Source organism: Schistocerca gregaria, chromosome 1 (assembly GCF_023897955.1).
Source record: "Schistocerca gregaria isolate iqSchGreg1 chromosome 1, iqSchGreg1.2, whole genome shotgun sequence".
In the NCBI taxonomy this organism is placed as follows: domain Eukaryota; kingdom Metazoa; phylum Arthropoda; class Insecta; order Orthoptera; family Acrididae; genus Schistocerca; species Schistocerca gregaria.
This window is the reverse complement of record NC_064920.1, coordinates 822,446,603-822,462,226: the sequence shown is the minus strand read 5'-3', so window position 1 is coordinate 822,462,226 and position 15,624 is coordinate 822,446,603. Positions and strand designations below refer to the sequence as shown.

General features: G+C 41.1%; 1 protein-coding gene across 4 annotated transcripts in view; it reads left to right on the top strand.

The window, feature by feature from the left end:
- LOC126271264 (paxillin-like) overlaps window positions 1–15,624 on the top strand; it is a 447,630-nt gene that overhangs the window by 185,491 nt on the left and 246,515 nt on the right. The window contains exon 1 of one of the 4 annotated variants that reach the window (XM_049974140.1): window positions 1,709–1,872. The exons of 2 other annotated variants lie outside the window; for them this stretch is intronic. In XM_049974140.1, coding sequence (XP_049830097.1) covers window positions 1,866–1,872 — 7 coding nt within the window. In that variant the 5' untranslated portion in view covers window positions 1,709–1,865. Of the gene's footprint in view, window positions 1–1,708; window positions 1,873–15,624 lie in introns of those variants that run through there. One more of the 4 variants, XM_049974143.1, reaches the window with a different exon arrangement.

Below are 15,624 nucleotides of genomic sequence, written 5' to 3'. Positions count from 1 at the left end.
CTATCAGCCTTGAGAGAGCCAGTCCTGACAAATATCTACCATCTGTTGAGCAAAATGTATGAGACAGGCGAAATACCCTCAGACTTCAAGAAGAATATAATAATTCCATTCCCAAAGAAAGCAGGCGTTGTAGTAACGCGAATTCCTTACAGACGAATGGAAAAACCTCGCAAAAGCCGACATCGGGGAAGATCAGTTTGGATTCCTTAGAAATGTTGAAACACGTGAGGCAATACTAACCCTACGACTTACCTTAGAAGCTAGGTTAAGAAAAGGCAACCCTGCGTTTCTAGCGTTTGTAGACTTGGAGAAAGCTTTTGACAATGTTGACTGGAATACTCTCTTTCAAATTCGGAAGGTGGCAGGGGTAAAATACAGAGAGCGAAAGACTATTTACAATTTGTATAGAAACCAGATGGCAGTTATAAGAGTCGAGGGACATGAAAGGGAAGCAGTGGTGGGGAAGGGAGTGAGACAGCCTCTCCCCGATGTTATTCAATCTGTATATTGAGCAAGCAGTAAAGGAAACAAAAGAAAAATTCGGAGTAGGTATTAAAATCCATGGAGAAGAAATAAAAACTTTGAGGTTCGCCGATGACATTGTAATTTAGTCAGAGACAGGAAAGGACCTGGAAGAGCAGCTGAACGGAATGGACAGTGTCTTGAAAGGAGGATATAAAATGAACACCAAAAAAAGCAAAACGAGGATGATGGATTGTAGTCGAATTAAGGCGGGTGATGCTGAGGGAGTTAGCTTAGGAAATGAGACACTTAAAGTAGTAAAGGAGTTTTGCTATTTGGGGAGCAAAATAACTGATGGTCGAAGTAGAGCGGATATAAAATGTAGACTATCAATGGCAACGAAAGCGTTTCTGAAGAAGAGAAATTTGTCAACACCGAGTATAGATTTAAGTGTCAGGAAGTCGTTTCTGAGACTATTTGTATGGAGTGTAGCCATGTATGGAAGTGAAACGTGGGCGATAAGTAGTTTGGACAAGAAGAGAATAGAAGCTTTCCAAATGTGGTGCTACAGAAGAATGCTGAAGATTAGATGGGTAGATCACATAACTAATGAGGAAGTGTTGAATAGGATTGGGGAGAAGAGGAGTTTGTTGCACAACTTGACTAGAAGTAGGGATCGGTTGGTAGGACAAGTTCTGAGGCATCAATGGATCACCAATTTAGTATTGGAGGGCAGCGTGGAGGGTAAAAATCGTAGAGGGAGACCAAGAGATGAATACACTAAGCAGATTCAGAAGGATGTAGGCTGCAGTAGGTACTGGGATATGAAGAAGCTTGCACAGTATAGAGTGGCATGGAGAGGTGCATCAAACCAGTCTCAGGACTGAAGACCGCAACAACATGGGGAGGAGGGGGCGGAGCGATTAACGTTTCATTGGGAAAGGATGTGGAGTGTTCAGCAGTAAGGTCAAGGAAATGTGTTGGTACTAGCGCGGCAGGAAACCCTGGTTTATCTTCTTTCGAATATATGTGGCCGGATTTCCTATGGGATTCGAGTCCATCCCTGTAAGGAAAGTCCTGTACTGCGTTTATTGTATTTGGAATCTGTCTTCTCCTCGGTACGAGAGATGCAATCTTAGAAACCAGCGCTAGTCTGACGCCGTCGCATTGAATGGAAAAGCGACGTAGGGATGGGGGGCAGGGCGCGCGCCGGGATGAATGGCAGCGCACCGCCCCTCGCCATTGCGCTGCATACCGGCCGCTGCGGCGTGACGCACCCACGCGGGCCGCTCCCAGCCCGGCTGTGAGTGACGTCACGGTCGCGGGCTGCCGCCACGGCGCGCAGTGGGAATATTCTCCGCGGTCCAGAAAGGCGTGCCACTGCCGGCCGGCGAAAACGCACCATGGACGGTAAGTCGCAGCGCAGCTGACATCGCGCCTGCCGCGTTCGGGTTTTCTGTCGGATTTGGTAGGCGCATCGGAAATCAAGTACCGCGACGATGGTTCATTGGAATGTAATTTTTCCCCGTGGATCTATCTAAGTTTGTGCAAAGCTGAGATTGTCAGAGAGAGCGCAGTACCTTGCTCTCTACAGAGAGAGCGCTCAGCAGTTCCACGGGTTATGCGTAACCCTGTGGTAGGACCATTCTTGTTTATGTTATTTATGAAAGACCTAGGAGGCGAAGATGTTCTTTCTCAGACGTTTCGCACATGTCGTGGTTTTTCCAAGAGCGCGCCACCAAATAAAAATCCCACAGAAGTTCTATGTCATAGCATGGTGCAACGCTCTACCAACCGTAAACGTGTAATAACCGCGGAGTCAGGATTAGTAAGACATCGTGGGATTAACTGCCCAGTCGTCGTGGGTTTAAGTGCCCACTGAGGCTTGCAATGGCACAATCGTATAGGACAAGTACCTTGTTCAAAGTGGAGTGTAAAACGGAGTGTAAAACAAGTTGAAATGTTGCGTTCTGTGGTAAGAAATTAAAACACTGCACTTCGTTTTCGAAATTATTGTTTGGCATGTCGTGGTGTATTGCGATCAAGAGGTTGCATTAATCGTGTATGAGTAAAACAGACAGTTTAATGCTTCGCGCATCGTTAATCGTTACAGGATTACTTGTTTCTAGTAGAGTGACAAAAGTGACGAAAATCATCAGAAAACATACCGCTCAAAGCTAGACACCAGTTATCGCAGAAAAATGGTGATGTCTTGGATAGATACCCGAAAAATGATGGAATGTTCTGTCCACAAGGAGAACATCCAGAACTGTTTTTCATCTGGGTAGAATGGGTGACACAAGTGAATCTAAAAATAGTCCTACGAATGTACAAGTATTGAGAATAATATTAGCTTAATTACAGCTCCTCTTCCCGCTTTCCATCGCTGAATGGAATCAGAAGTAGTCTCTGTAGCATAACAATGTGAAAAGGTTTTACATGTGTGCGAATTCCTAAGGGACCAAATTTTTTCTGAGGTCATCGGTCCCGAGGCTTACACACTACTTAAGCCAACTTAAATTAACTTAAGCTAAGAACAAAACACACACACACACACACACACACACACACACACACACACACACACACACACACACACACCGGAGGGAGGACTCGAACCTCCAGCGGGAGTAGCCGCGCAATCCGTGACATGGCACCTCTGATCGCGCGGCCACAAGGTTTTACCAAACTGTTTCCGTCAGTGGACGAGGTTTACGTCCCGTACAGTGTAAATTATTTTTCCATTTTGCGTTAAATGTACAGTTTTTCGTTTCGTCGCATGCGGTGTGCCATTTGCCTTTACTTGACGCAGCGCTATCGTTAGCTTAAGAAAACGTTGTTGTTTGTATTTGTGTATGATATATTCCACTGCCTTCTCCTTTTCTTCAATCACTATATCGTCTTATCCTAAGTACACTGGTATGTGACCCGCGCTATGTAACACGTACTTATTTTTTCCCGTCCACCGCGTGCAGTTACTCCGACTAGATGACTCGGGTCTCGTTCACACTCGTCAGCAGCATATTAATTACACCAAATGCCAGGATGGTTCCTCTGAAAAGCCATTCCCATTTTCCAACCACGACATACTCCATGATGACCTTCTGATTTTTTTTTCTATGGGTCTTACCTCGAAGAAATGTTAACCCATAACCTTCCTCCCTTCTGAGATAAGCATACTTTATTTTCCGTTTTATCGTCAAGATGATTGGCTACCCAGTTCTGCTGATATCGCAGAAAACGAATTGAGGGAAAAATTCCTAGCCACCGTTCAGTTTCTGGCGGAGGGCGGTTTACCAGTATCATCCCCATCCCCCTACTACTTAGTCAGTTCGCGTATGCTACACTGGAAGAAAGACTGTAGGTAACCTTTTGTATGAGCCCGAGTTTCTGTAATTTTGGCCTCGTGGTCATGGCGTGAAATGTGTGTCGTACGTGTTGGTATGCTTCTTGACTCACTCAGGAACGTGGGCTCTCGGAATTCTGTGAGTAAGGCGTTCCGCGATGGACAAGACCTAGTAACGTCTCCCGCTGCAGTTCGTTAAACGTTTTGTGCATTTCGGTGACTTTCTCACGCCAGCTGAACAAACTCGTGACTAATCGTGCAGCTATTCATTGATGTATTAAGTGCCATGTATAGCTAGCTACTGATTACGAATATTGCAGTTGTACTGTGGCGCCGACAAATATCAGAAGTCTCTTACATACTTTAACCCTTTCAGACCTGAATTTTTTCTGGGGAAGGAACATTTTTCTTTATGATTTAATGTTCTTAGATATTTTTTAATGATTTTAGATGCATGATTTATACAAATAAATGCACCCTTTTTCAATACAGACTTAGAACATTTCGCTTCTTTTTATGGATTAAAATAATAAATTTTGAAATATTTACTGTTGTAATAAATAAACTGATAAATCAATAATTACCATGGAGAATAACGATAAAAATATTCAATTATACAGTGAAGTATAACTAACAGCTTCCGTGAATTCTGGCGGTCACACAAGCTGTTGCGCACTGCTACATTCACTTGCTGATGTTTTTACAGTGATGACCAATAGGTGGGAGTACTTGTGCATGATTAAAAAATTTAACATTCACAGATGTGTACTTAAGATTTCCATTGAGGAAAAATATTTCTGGTGCAGCTAATACACACTGAATATTAATGTGCACAGTTTTAGTCACATGGTCTTAAGGGTTAAGATTCAGTATCACTTCTGCCGACCTTCCTCATACGTATCCCCTTATTTCCCCCGTCTTTGCGTTTAAACACTGTGCCCTGTTTTGTTTAATGTGAGTTCTTGTTTCATATGTACCTTGCCTGTCTTGTGTAAACTCTTCATCTTTTTTTCTTTAGCATAAGGCTAAACTTTTATATTTTCACGCTGAAAGCTATTGTCATACACGAAACTTAACTCCGTTCTTTCTCTGAGTTATTTTATTCCTATTCTCAACTTCTCATCGTATTCTGCAGGGTGCCCCGGTAGGAATGGTCAGTATTCAGTGATACGATGACAGGCACGATCATTCAAAGCGAAAAAGTCTCTTACATGTGGACTCTAAAATGCATACTCAAGAGCTGTGAGCACTAGTTCATCTTCGACACTGAGAAACGAATCTCTTCCACTTTTGGCTATTTGCTTTCAATATTTGTAGAGATGGTAGTATTGACTAAAACAAGGAAAAAAGTCCAGTAAAAATGGGCTCAAAAGTGCATACCTGAACAGCTATTAGCAGTTGTTCCTGTCGCTACTGTGAAACATGTCCCTTCCATTGAGCTTGCAGGAGAAGAGATGTGCTACGCAGCATCAAAAATGAGCAAGTGCTCGTAGTTCATGTTCTTGTTGTTGTTGTTGTTGTTGTTGTTATTGTGGTCTTCAGTCCAGAGACTGGTTTGATGCAGCTCTCCATGCTACTCTATCCTGTGCAGGCTTCTTCATCTCCCAGTACCTATTGCAACCTACATCCTTCTGCATCTGCTTGGTGTATTCTTCTCTTGGTCTCCCTCCTCTTGGCCTCCCTCTACGATTTTTACCCTCCATGCTGCCCTCCAATACTAAATTGGTGATTCCTTGATGCCTCAGAACATGTCCTGCCAACCGATCCCTTCTTCTAGTCAAGTTGTGCCACAAACTTCTCTTCTCCCCAATCCTATTGAACACCTCCTCATTAGTTATGTGATCTACCCACCAAATCTTCAGCATTCTTCTGTAGCACCACATTTGGAAAGCTTCTATTCTCTTCTTGTCCAAACCATTTATCGTCCATGTTTCACTTCCATACATGGCTACATTCCATACAAATACTTTCAGAAACGACTTCCTGACACTTAAATCTATACTCGATGTTAACAAATTTCCCTTATTCAGAAACGCTTTCCTTCCCATTGCCAGGCTACATTTTATATCCTCTCTACTTCGACCGTCATCAGTTATATTGCTCCCCAAATAGCAAAACTCCTTTACTACTTTAAGTGTCTCATTTCCTAATCTAATTCCCTCAGCATCTTCCAAGACCTTTGCTGTCTCTGACAGAATTACAATGTCATCGGCGAACCTCAAAGTTTTTATTTCTTCTCCGTGGATTTTAATACTTACTCCGAATTTTTCATTTGTTTCCTTTATTGCTTGCTTAATATACAGATTGAATAACATCCGGGAGAGGCTACTACCCTGTCTCACTCCCTTCCCAACCACTGCTTCTCTTTCATGTCCCTCGACTCTTACAACTGCCACCTGGTTTCTGTAAAAATTGTAAATAACCTTTCGCTCCCTGTATTTGACCCCTGCCACCTTCAGAATTTGAAAGAGAGTATTCCAGTCAACGTTGTCAAAAGCTTTCTCTAATTCTACAAATGGTAGATAAGTAGGTTTGCCTTTCCTTAATCTATTGACTAAGATAAGTCGTAGGGTCAGTACTGCCTCACGTGTTCCAGCATTTCTACGGAATCCAAACTGATCATCCCCGAGGTCGGCTTCTACCAGTTTTTCCATTCGTTTGTAAGGATTGAAGGTACGCAATTTAGATCCCCTGTTTGCTAGACACATTTTGATCTCTTTATATATTGCAACAACTACATGTGGTATGTGGCTGATGTCAAAAATACGAAAGATCTAAAAAGAAAAAAATATCGTTTTTTAGCACGTCTGTATCTTATATTTTCAGCAGCTCTATTCGTTTTTAGTTTTGAAACCTCAGGAAGAGCAAGGTTGTGTAGAGGTTAGGAGATTCTGGACTGAAATTCCACATCTACATCTATACTTCGCTGATCACTATGAAGTGTGTGGCAGGGGGCTCTTTCACTGTAACACGTAGGATATTTTTTTCTAGTTCCAATAGCTTACGGAACGCTGCAAGAATGATTTCTTAAAAGCCTTTGTGCGCGTCTTCTGGCTCCATACTGGAGCGATGCTTAGGGGATGTAGTATATTTCTAGAGTCTTTGCTAAATATTGTTTCTTGAAATTTTGTAAGTAGTGTTTCGATAAATAGTTGGCGTCTGTCTTCCAAGACTCTGTAAATTCGTGGTTTTAAGGAGCTTTTGCGTGATGTTCTCCCATGAGCCAAACAAATCTGTGACAATTCCTTTTGTCCCACTTTCTATACGTTTGCTTTCTGTATAAGCAGGGTTCAAATCCCCGTTCGGCCACCCAGATTTAGGTTATCTGTGGTTCCACTCAACCACTTCATGTGATTGCCAGGGTGGTTTGTTTGGGAAGAACGTGACCGATTTCCTTGCCCACCCTTGTTGTTCAGTCCGCTGTGGTTCCAGTCTTTTTTTTCCGACAACGTGTTGGATTGAACTTATCTTTACACCTCTGTATTTACTGCTGAAGTCTCCGAAAAATGCGCAGCCGGAGGGTACTATGTAGCCACCTTCCCGTTCATTCATGAATAAAGCCAGGGGAAAAACTCTGGTTGTTCGCCTCTGTACGAGGCATAATCTCTTTCATTATTCACAAGGTCTCTACGAGAAATGAAAGATGACTGTAGTAGTGTTACTCCACAGTCATCTTCGATTACTGTTTCTCGAATTTTACCGTACAGGGTATCTAGAGGAATGAGTCCGCTTTCTTTCAAAGATTCCTATTGAAGTTCCCCTGGCATCATGGGTTATATTTTTGTATGGTTATACCGACCTCTTGCGATCCTGGCAGCGCGTCGTCCTTCGATATCTGTTATTCCTTACTTGATAATGTATCCACGAGTGGAACAATAGTCTAGAATTCGTCGCTCATGCGTCTCCTATTGTGGTTTCCTTCGCGATGCACCCAGTTTTCCTCAATCCCTTCCAACACGCTGCAGAAGTTCACCAGCAAACTTGTCTTCCGATATTACAGTGTTCTTCCCTTGTTTGTAGACGTTACCTTGCGTTTATCCATTTTTCAAGAGAGCTGACAGCTAGAACACGAAATGGAAATAGTCTAAGCCGTTCTGCTTTCTATCACAAACGCCATTTGGCGGTACCTTTATGTATGCAACAGCATTGCCTGTGAACAATCAGAGAGTGCTGTGCTAGCCTTACTGATAATTTATTCATATATAAGTAGCAGTCAAATGAAAACAAAACAAATGGAAAAGTAAGTAAGCTGTTTATTATTTCAAAAGTAATCCTCATAACCGTTAACAGACGTATCGCACTGTGAGACAAGACGGTCACTGCCTTCATGGAAAAATGTTTGCGGATGCTTACGGAACCATGATTGTACTCAGACGAGGACCCCTTCGAAGCAGTTAGACGGCCACGAATGTCGTTGGTTCAAATGGCTCTGAGCACTATGCGACTTAACTTCTGAGGTCATCAGTCGCCTAGAACTTAGAACTAATTAAACCTAACTAACCTAAGGACATCACACACATCCATGCCCGAGGCAGGATTCGAACCTGCGACCGTAGCAGTCGCGCGGTTCCGGACTGCGCACCTCGAACCGCTAGACCACCGCGGCCGGCAATATGGAAGTCATACGGAGAGAGATCTGGAATGTATGGAGGCTGCATAAGGGGCTCCGAGCGAAACTTGTGCACCGTGGCCGAAACAACCTTGGCAACATGTGGGCTGGCATTATCCTGCAAGACAATGACGCCGTCCACGAACATTCCTTGGCGTTTCGACTTGATGGCGCGCGCAGAAATTGAAGTTGAATATCAAATCTAGACTTCCATGGATGTTGACGAACGACACCATTCTGTTGCAGCACAATGCCCACCCCCATGTTTCCAAGGTTGTTTCGACCACGCTGCAGAAGTTTCGCTGGGAAGCCCTTATGCACTTTCCGTACAGTCCCGATCACTGCCGATGCGATTTCCATATTTTTGGAGCTCAGATGAATAACATTCGTGGCCGTCGGTTAGCTTTGGACGAAGAAGTGCACACCTGAGTACAATCATCATCCCGTAGGCAACCGCAAATATTTTTCCATGACGTTATTGGCAATGGGATGAATGTACTAGCATTTATGGCGATTATTTTTTAAATAATACACAGTTAACTTACTTTTTTCATCTGTCTCGTTTTCATTTTACTGCTAGTTATACAGTCAGTTCTTTGAGCCAGTCACAATCATACAGAATTACTTCTCAGACATGTATCTTTGTTGTCAGTCGACGATATATATGAGGGATGACATAGTCACTATGAAAGTGACAATGATCCAGTGTGACGAAATTTTGTTAAGTACCTCAACAATCTCTGATCGCAAATATTTATTTAGTAAACATATCTGTCTTCATGAAGTTAACAGAGTAACCAAGTAAAATTTATAGGCGCAAATGACATCGTCACATACAATAAATTGATGATAAAATGGTGAACACTGATGATCCGTAACGTCGGGTAGTCGCTGGCGTACTGTCTTACAACTATTGTGGAGACAGCTAGGGGCCAACATCTAGCGGCCACGCCTCCTCAGCTGCCTCCACCGTAGTTGTAAGACAGTACGCCAGCGACGACCCGATGTTACAGATCATCAGTGTTCACTATTTTATCATCATTTTATTGGATGTGACGATGTAAAGAGATACTGGACTACCGTTCTTTTTAGTGACAACCAAGCTCGTAAGATTGGACGACTCTCACAGGCTACTTTATACTAGCACCCAGTTGGCTACGACCAATGATAACAAATTGCCAATAGCAGCACGCAAGGGAAGAGCCACGGACGTAGTAAGAGCACTTTAACCGTTAAAAGAATTAGCGTTGCTGTAATATCGCCACGTTGTTTATGAGGGGCAGTTGTGATTGTACAGGTCTTGGTGGGATGAACTGTGCGCCCGTGCCTACTTTGCGCTGTAACTCCCACTGTACGATCTAAGGTGGTAAGAGTCAGAGCCACAGCAGTTACTGACCCCTCCCTCGATAGAGCCAGCAATTTTACAGTGTGTAAAGCAACAAATAACCACAAAATTTGTGAATATGAATATTAAACTGGTTAACACCAGGTGCTAAACAAGTGACAAGGTACAGTGAAAGTACTTGGATCAGGTATGGAATTAGAGCCGTGTTTAAACACAATATGTGGCTCAACCGCCAATTGTGTTTGAGACTCCTACAGCTAACTAAAACTTTCTCTCCAATGCAGTGACACTTAATAGTCAGGATTGTCAACGATTAAGCACATGGTCTGAGTAAGGAAGTTAGAGAGAAATGTTCAAAGAAAATAAATGATCTCGTAGTTCACAGTCGCACGGAAACAATTCATAAAGATGACCAAATATTAAACTATAACTTCATACTTTCAACGTGCAGAAAATCTGAGACACAAACAGTTTTCAAAAGCAGAGAAGTACCTTACGAATAAAAGCGTAACATTTAACCTTCATTTCTAACTACAGAGTAGTATCATTAAAAATCTTACATTTAACAGAAAAAGAACCTTCGACATGACACAACTCCCCAGTGTAGATCAAAACAAAATTACTTCTGAAATCTCCAAAATAATTTCTGAGCAAATGAAGCATGACAACATAGACAATCACAGCAGGAAATGACCAATGTACACTGTGAAATATTAAAAAGAAATTAAAAGTACATGCTGCAATAGGACTATAACTGACAAAGGCAACACATTAATTGTAATAAAAACGGGAGAGTTTAAAATAAAGTTCATTGTTTTTTTAAGGAACAATGAAAAAAAGCAAAAACATAATCTTACAAACAAATTTATGCACAAATCAGGGAAGCCCTTAAAAACACAGTTTGTCCTTCATAGGTAAAGAAGGAAGAGTATGCATGATTACAAAACCCAGAACCCAAACATTACATGCAAGACCAAAGATTCATAAAAAAAATGCCCATCCGACCTACTACTAGAAGTATTGATAGCTCCTCCTACATTTAATGCAAAAAACTCAATCATTTACTCAACACATTCTATATGTAAGAGAAAAAATGCACAATAAAGAATATGCTATAATTAGCTGAACATATCACAAATACTAGTAGTAAAAACAACAGCAAACGTGTTTCTTTTGATATTACTAATTTTTATACAAATATTGCTGTTAAATAAACTACGGATATAATTGAAAATAACTTAATCAAACAGAAAAAAATTATGTCGTCATGAAATCTCTGAGCTTATTCAGCAATTTACTGTTTCTTTTGATTACTTCAGCTTTCGGAATGATATATACACACATAAATGTACAGTTCGACCGTGGGGAACTACATCATGGCGGGAACCATGGCTGACGTATTCATTAACTGAATTTTCACATTATGAGAGTATTGAAGGGCGATCTGCTTTTAAGTGGGATAACACTGTTTAGTATGTGTGCAGCGTATGTGAACAGATGTGCTTTGTGTACTGTATTTGTAATCATGTAATAAGCATCTGTGAGCTATATGTATGGCCTTTTGGACAAGGTGACGTGTGTTTTTAAATATTTTAGCAATGACAAACGTTTATAAGATGCTGAGTTTTATCCACATGACATCTTGTGCATGAGGTTCAGAATAAAATGAATATATTTTACTACAGAAAAATGTTTAAGATACGTAAATGTACAGGTCCACTTCCGTTTTTTTTGTGATATCAAACTAAAACTTTTATACCAAATGTTACAACTTAACTTATGAGACATATTCCATTTATTGGATTTTCTCACAGATCTGAGAAGACAGCTAAGACTGTTAAAATTGGTTGTCTTAATTTTAAAAAAATGTGTGATATTGGCCTTTGAAGGGTTTGTAACAAGTATTCATTAGCCATACTGAAGAAAATTGTTGTGAGTGATTGAAACAGACAGCTTAGTCGTGTTGAACGGTACAAGAAGAGGACATTGATAATGGGTCAATCCATGGTTACGGATCTAACATTTGTATAATTGACAAAGAAGTAGTAACATGAAAAAAAGGAGGTAGACCAGAATATGAATAACATACAGCCAAAGTTTGAGGTAGCAAGCTGTGTTCGCTTGCCACTAAAGCATAAAGGAATAGGTGGTGTCACAGACGTAACAACCCTTCACTTTTCATGGAATTACCTTAATGCACAATAAGGTCAAATTCGCCAGTAAAGTCGAAGTGAATAACAATAGTAACTTTTTGGATGTTATAATAAAAAAAAGGATATAATGCAAAAATTATGAAATTTTCTGGAAACCGAAAGCTAGAGACACATTAATCAGTGTTGAACTTTGCACCTAGTAATCCAAAAAAAGCCATACCTTTACACATTGATATCGAGTATGATAAAGTTGCAGCATGCTGAAGACTAGATTAACAAAGAAATAGCAAGATTTAGCCAAAGTCAACGTTTTGGAAGCACAAATGTTTAAGAAATGTAGAAACAAATATTTAAAATTAAGAAAAAGTCCATCACCAGTTATGTTACTCTAGAGAGAGGATTGGCTAAGCAAGGGACTAATCTCACATTTCTTCCGTATCAAGGGAAACATTTTAAGCAAACTTTGAAACATATAAAAATCAAAATTGTATTTGTCACCTAGTGCAGTATTAAAAGATACACATCATATAGAACAGAACCATGAATTAAAACAGTAGTATGGAAAATTAGATGTTATGATTGTGACATAATATTCAGTGTCCCAAAAAGTACCTTACAACTTCAGTGTCTTGTAAACTGACTGTTAATTAACTTCCATTGAAGAAAAATGAATAGTGTCTCATGTACCAACTCAGAAAGTTTTATTCTGGTTTTTCAACTAATTTCTACATGTGCTCTATACATAAGCTTTTGAAGTACCTGATGCACTGTGGTACGAGGGATTCACTGTTCTTTTGATGTCCTACGAACAGACTTCTACGGTGAATGCCGGAAAAGTATCTTATTCTCCTTGGCCTGCCTACATAGTGCCTCAAATCCACACTCCTGTACCGTTTTCTTATGGATAGCCGAGAAGGTGGTGGTTTTCTGCATTACATTGTGAAAGTTCTATTAACCGGGGTGTCAATAAACTAAACGACACACTGTGGCTTTTTCTGTGCAGAATCACTTCTGCGATTCATTTATGATGTTGCTACCACCCTACAACAAAAAAAGGTTCAAATGGCTCTGAGCACTATGGGACTTAACTACTCTGGTCATCAGTCCCCTAGAACTTAGAACTACTTAAACCTAACTAACCTAAGGACATCACACACAGCCATGCCCGAGGCAGGATTCGAACCTGCGACCGTAGCAGTCGCGCGGTTCCTGACTGCGCGCCTAGAACCGCTAGACCACCGCGGCCTGCCAAAAAAAGGTTTTTTCAGTTTCGTTGAAATTGTCACTTGGAAAGGCAAACCATTTATTAATTACTTTAGGTATAAAACTGAGTTGATGCAGCAGACAAACTTCACTTTATGTACCTAAGTTAATTAAGGTCGAGTTATATGACACTGAAATTTAAAGTACCTTCCGGGAACACACGTTACATTCGGCAAACGGGAAAAAATTTTCTGAATCTCTTGGAAAAAACATACGAAATCTAACGAAAATAATCCAAACGAATTTGCGAAGCATCTTATACTCAACAAACGCATGTGGCGAAGCATTTACGATAAACACGAAATTCTTCATTATGCAAAGAAAGGGAAGAAAATGAATAATCTAGCGGAAATCGAAATTTTCAGTCATTTTAAAAATCAGCCATGCACACTTATCAGCGAACAAACTTAACTATAAAACAGAAGGTATCTCGAGAATTTTCTGGTATTCTGCTTAAAGCTAATCAGAAGCCAAGTAGCAGTCCCATTCGTATTTCTCACATAGACAGATAGGATTATTCGTTCATAGTTTCCGCACTAACACTTAAGATCATACACACTAAGTGAAATTTTAAATTTTAGAACTTCCCATTTTATTTCATCTTGTTTAAAAATAAATTATTTTAATACCTCTACTCTGAAATTGCTAATCGCTCTCACTTTTTTCTTTTCTGGGCGGTTTCCCTCCTCGTGTGCACAAACTTATCTTCTAAACATTATGGACAGTTAAATTTTTGTAAAGAGAAAGCATTGGAAGCACAAAATGTGAATACGTTCATTTATATACATGCAGCAAATTTTTCAAGGTAACTATCCGTACATTAAATTACTTTCATACGATTGCGTTTCCACTTCACATCCGTTAATACGCTGCTGGTCTCCGGATAATGGCTTAAAAAGCCATAGCCGGTTGTGAAACTAAGGAAAATTTTGAATAAATGACAACCTGAGTAGGAAAAAGACCGTTTCATTCAATCTGTGAGTCTTTTCAGTAATGCCGAGTTCTGTTCCAGCATCGGATGACGCTCGAGGGAAGTGGAATTTCCGTGTAACGCAGTACTACAAAATCTGCCTCAGTGAACCAAGAGCTGCGGTTTCCTGCGGTGACGAAGTTCCGCCGGCAGTATTTCCTGCGTCCCATGCTTGGACGGTGGAACGTGGAGCGTAGGAAGGCTATCAGAATAAGAGTGCCATGCTGATGTGCTTTCTGGGAAGTGCAGCAGCACGTTAACCCTTCAGTTGCCAGCCACTGTATCCTTGCACAGTCTTCGTGTCTCCAATGCTAACGACATACATATGCGGCAGGAGCTGAATGTGCCAGGAGTGCTAGCGTCAGGCATAGACACGTTTCGAGGTTTTTCACACGCTAAATGTGGACACGTGGTACGCAAATCCGCCACCGTGGCCGAGGACGCTAACGCACGGTCGTACCGTGGCGCTCGACCTGGGGGTAGGCCGTTTCGAAACCTGGTGGCGGAAAAAAAAAAAAAATCCGTGCCAGTATTTGTCAGGCTAGGGGAGGGGAGGTGGTGGGGTAAAGTTCGTGATTACTAGACTTGCGCCAACGTTCTGATTTAAATATCAAACTTCTCTGCAGTATCTCATGAAGTGAGGGCATCCGTCCGTAGAATGGGAATGTTAAGGTTGGAAGTCCCCCTCCCCTCTCCTCCCCTCCCCATGGTGGTGCTCGCGAGGAGTGGGCTGTGTGCCGGCACGAGGTTTCACACTCTCCCTTCTATTGTCATCGTCATCACACAACACAAACATTAAAACACACACACACTACATACATGTAGCATTACAAATAGTGTGTTATAGGCACAGACCCATCTCTCTTCGTTATTTACGTGAAAGAAGAACAGATGCAGAAGGCACAGTTTGTACGAACAGGAATGGTAAGCTAAAATGCAAGGAGGTATGTCGACGAAAAGTCGCACAGTTTCATTGTAATCATCAGTGAAAATGGAGTGCTAAGCTAATACAGAAAAACTTTAACTTAAATGTATGCTGGGTTACATAGAGTGTGTGGGCGCAGTGGAAAAATACGATACGCTTCTTAGTTGAACTAAATTATGTTCGCGAAACAATAAAATGGTACAAGAAACTCCTTTTTCACACCTTCACATGTGCTTGCTAAATTCTCTCGTTATTTACGAGTTTCATACCTGAAGGGATTCTCCCGTCACCGAATTTCATTCAGCCTCATTCTTGAGGGACACCAAGAAGAAGCATCAGGAGGTCGTCGATCAGACGAAGAAAATCCATTGCTACTTTGAGAAAATCGTTTTCCAAGCATTGTTCAATTGTCAGTGAAACAAAGCGGACCTTTAAGGATTTTGATCAAATGCAACACGAACATAAAATCGAAATAAGTCGTGTTACTGTTGTAAACAGTGTGATGTGGGACTTTTGGTTATGTCTTGTTTCGAAATACACTGCCGGAAAAA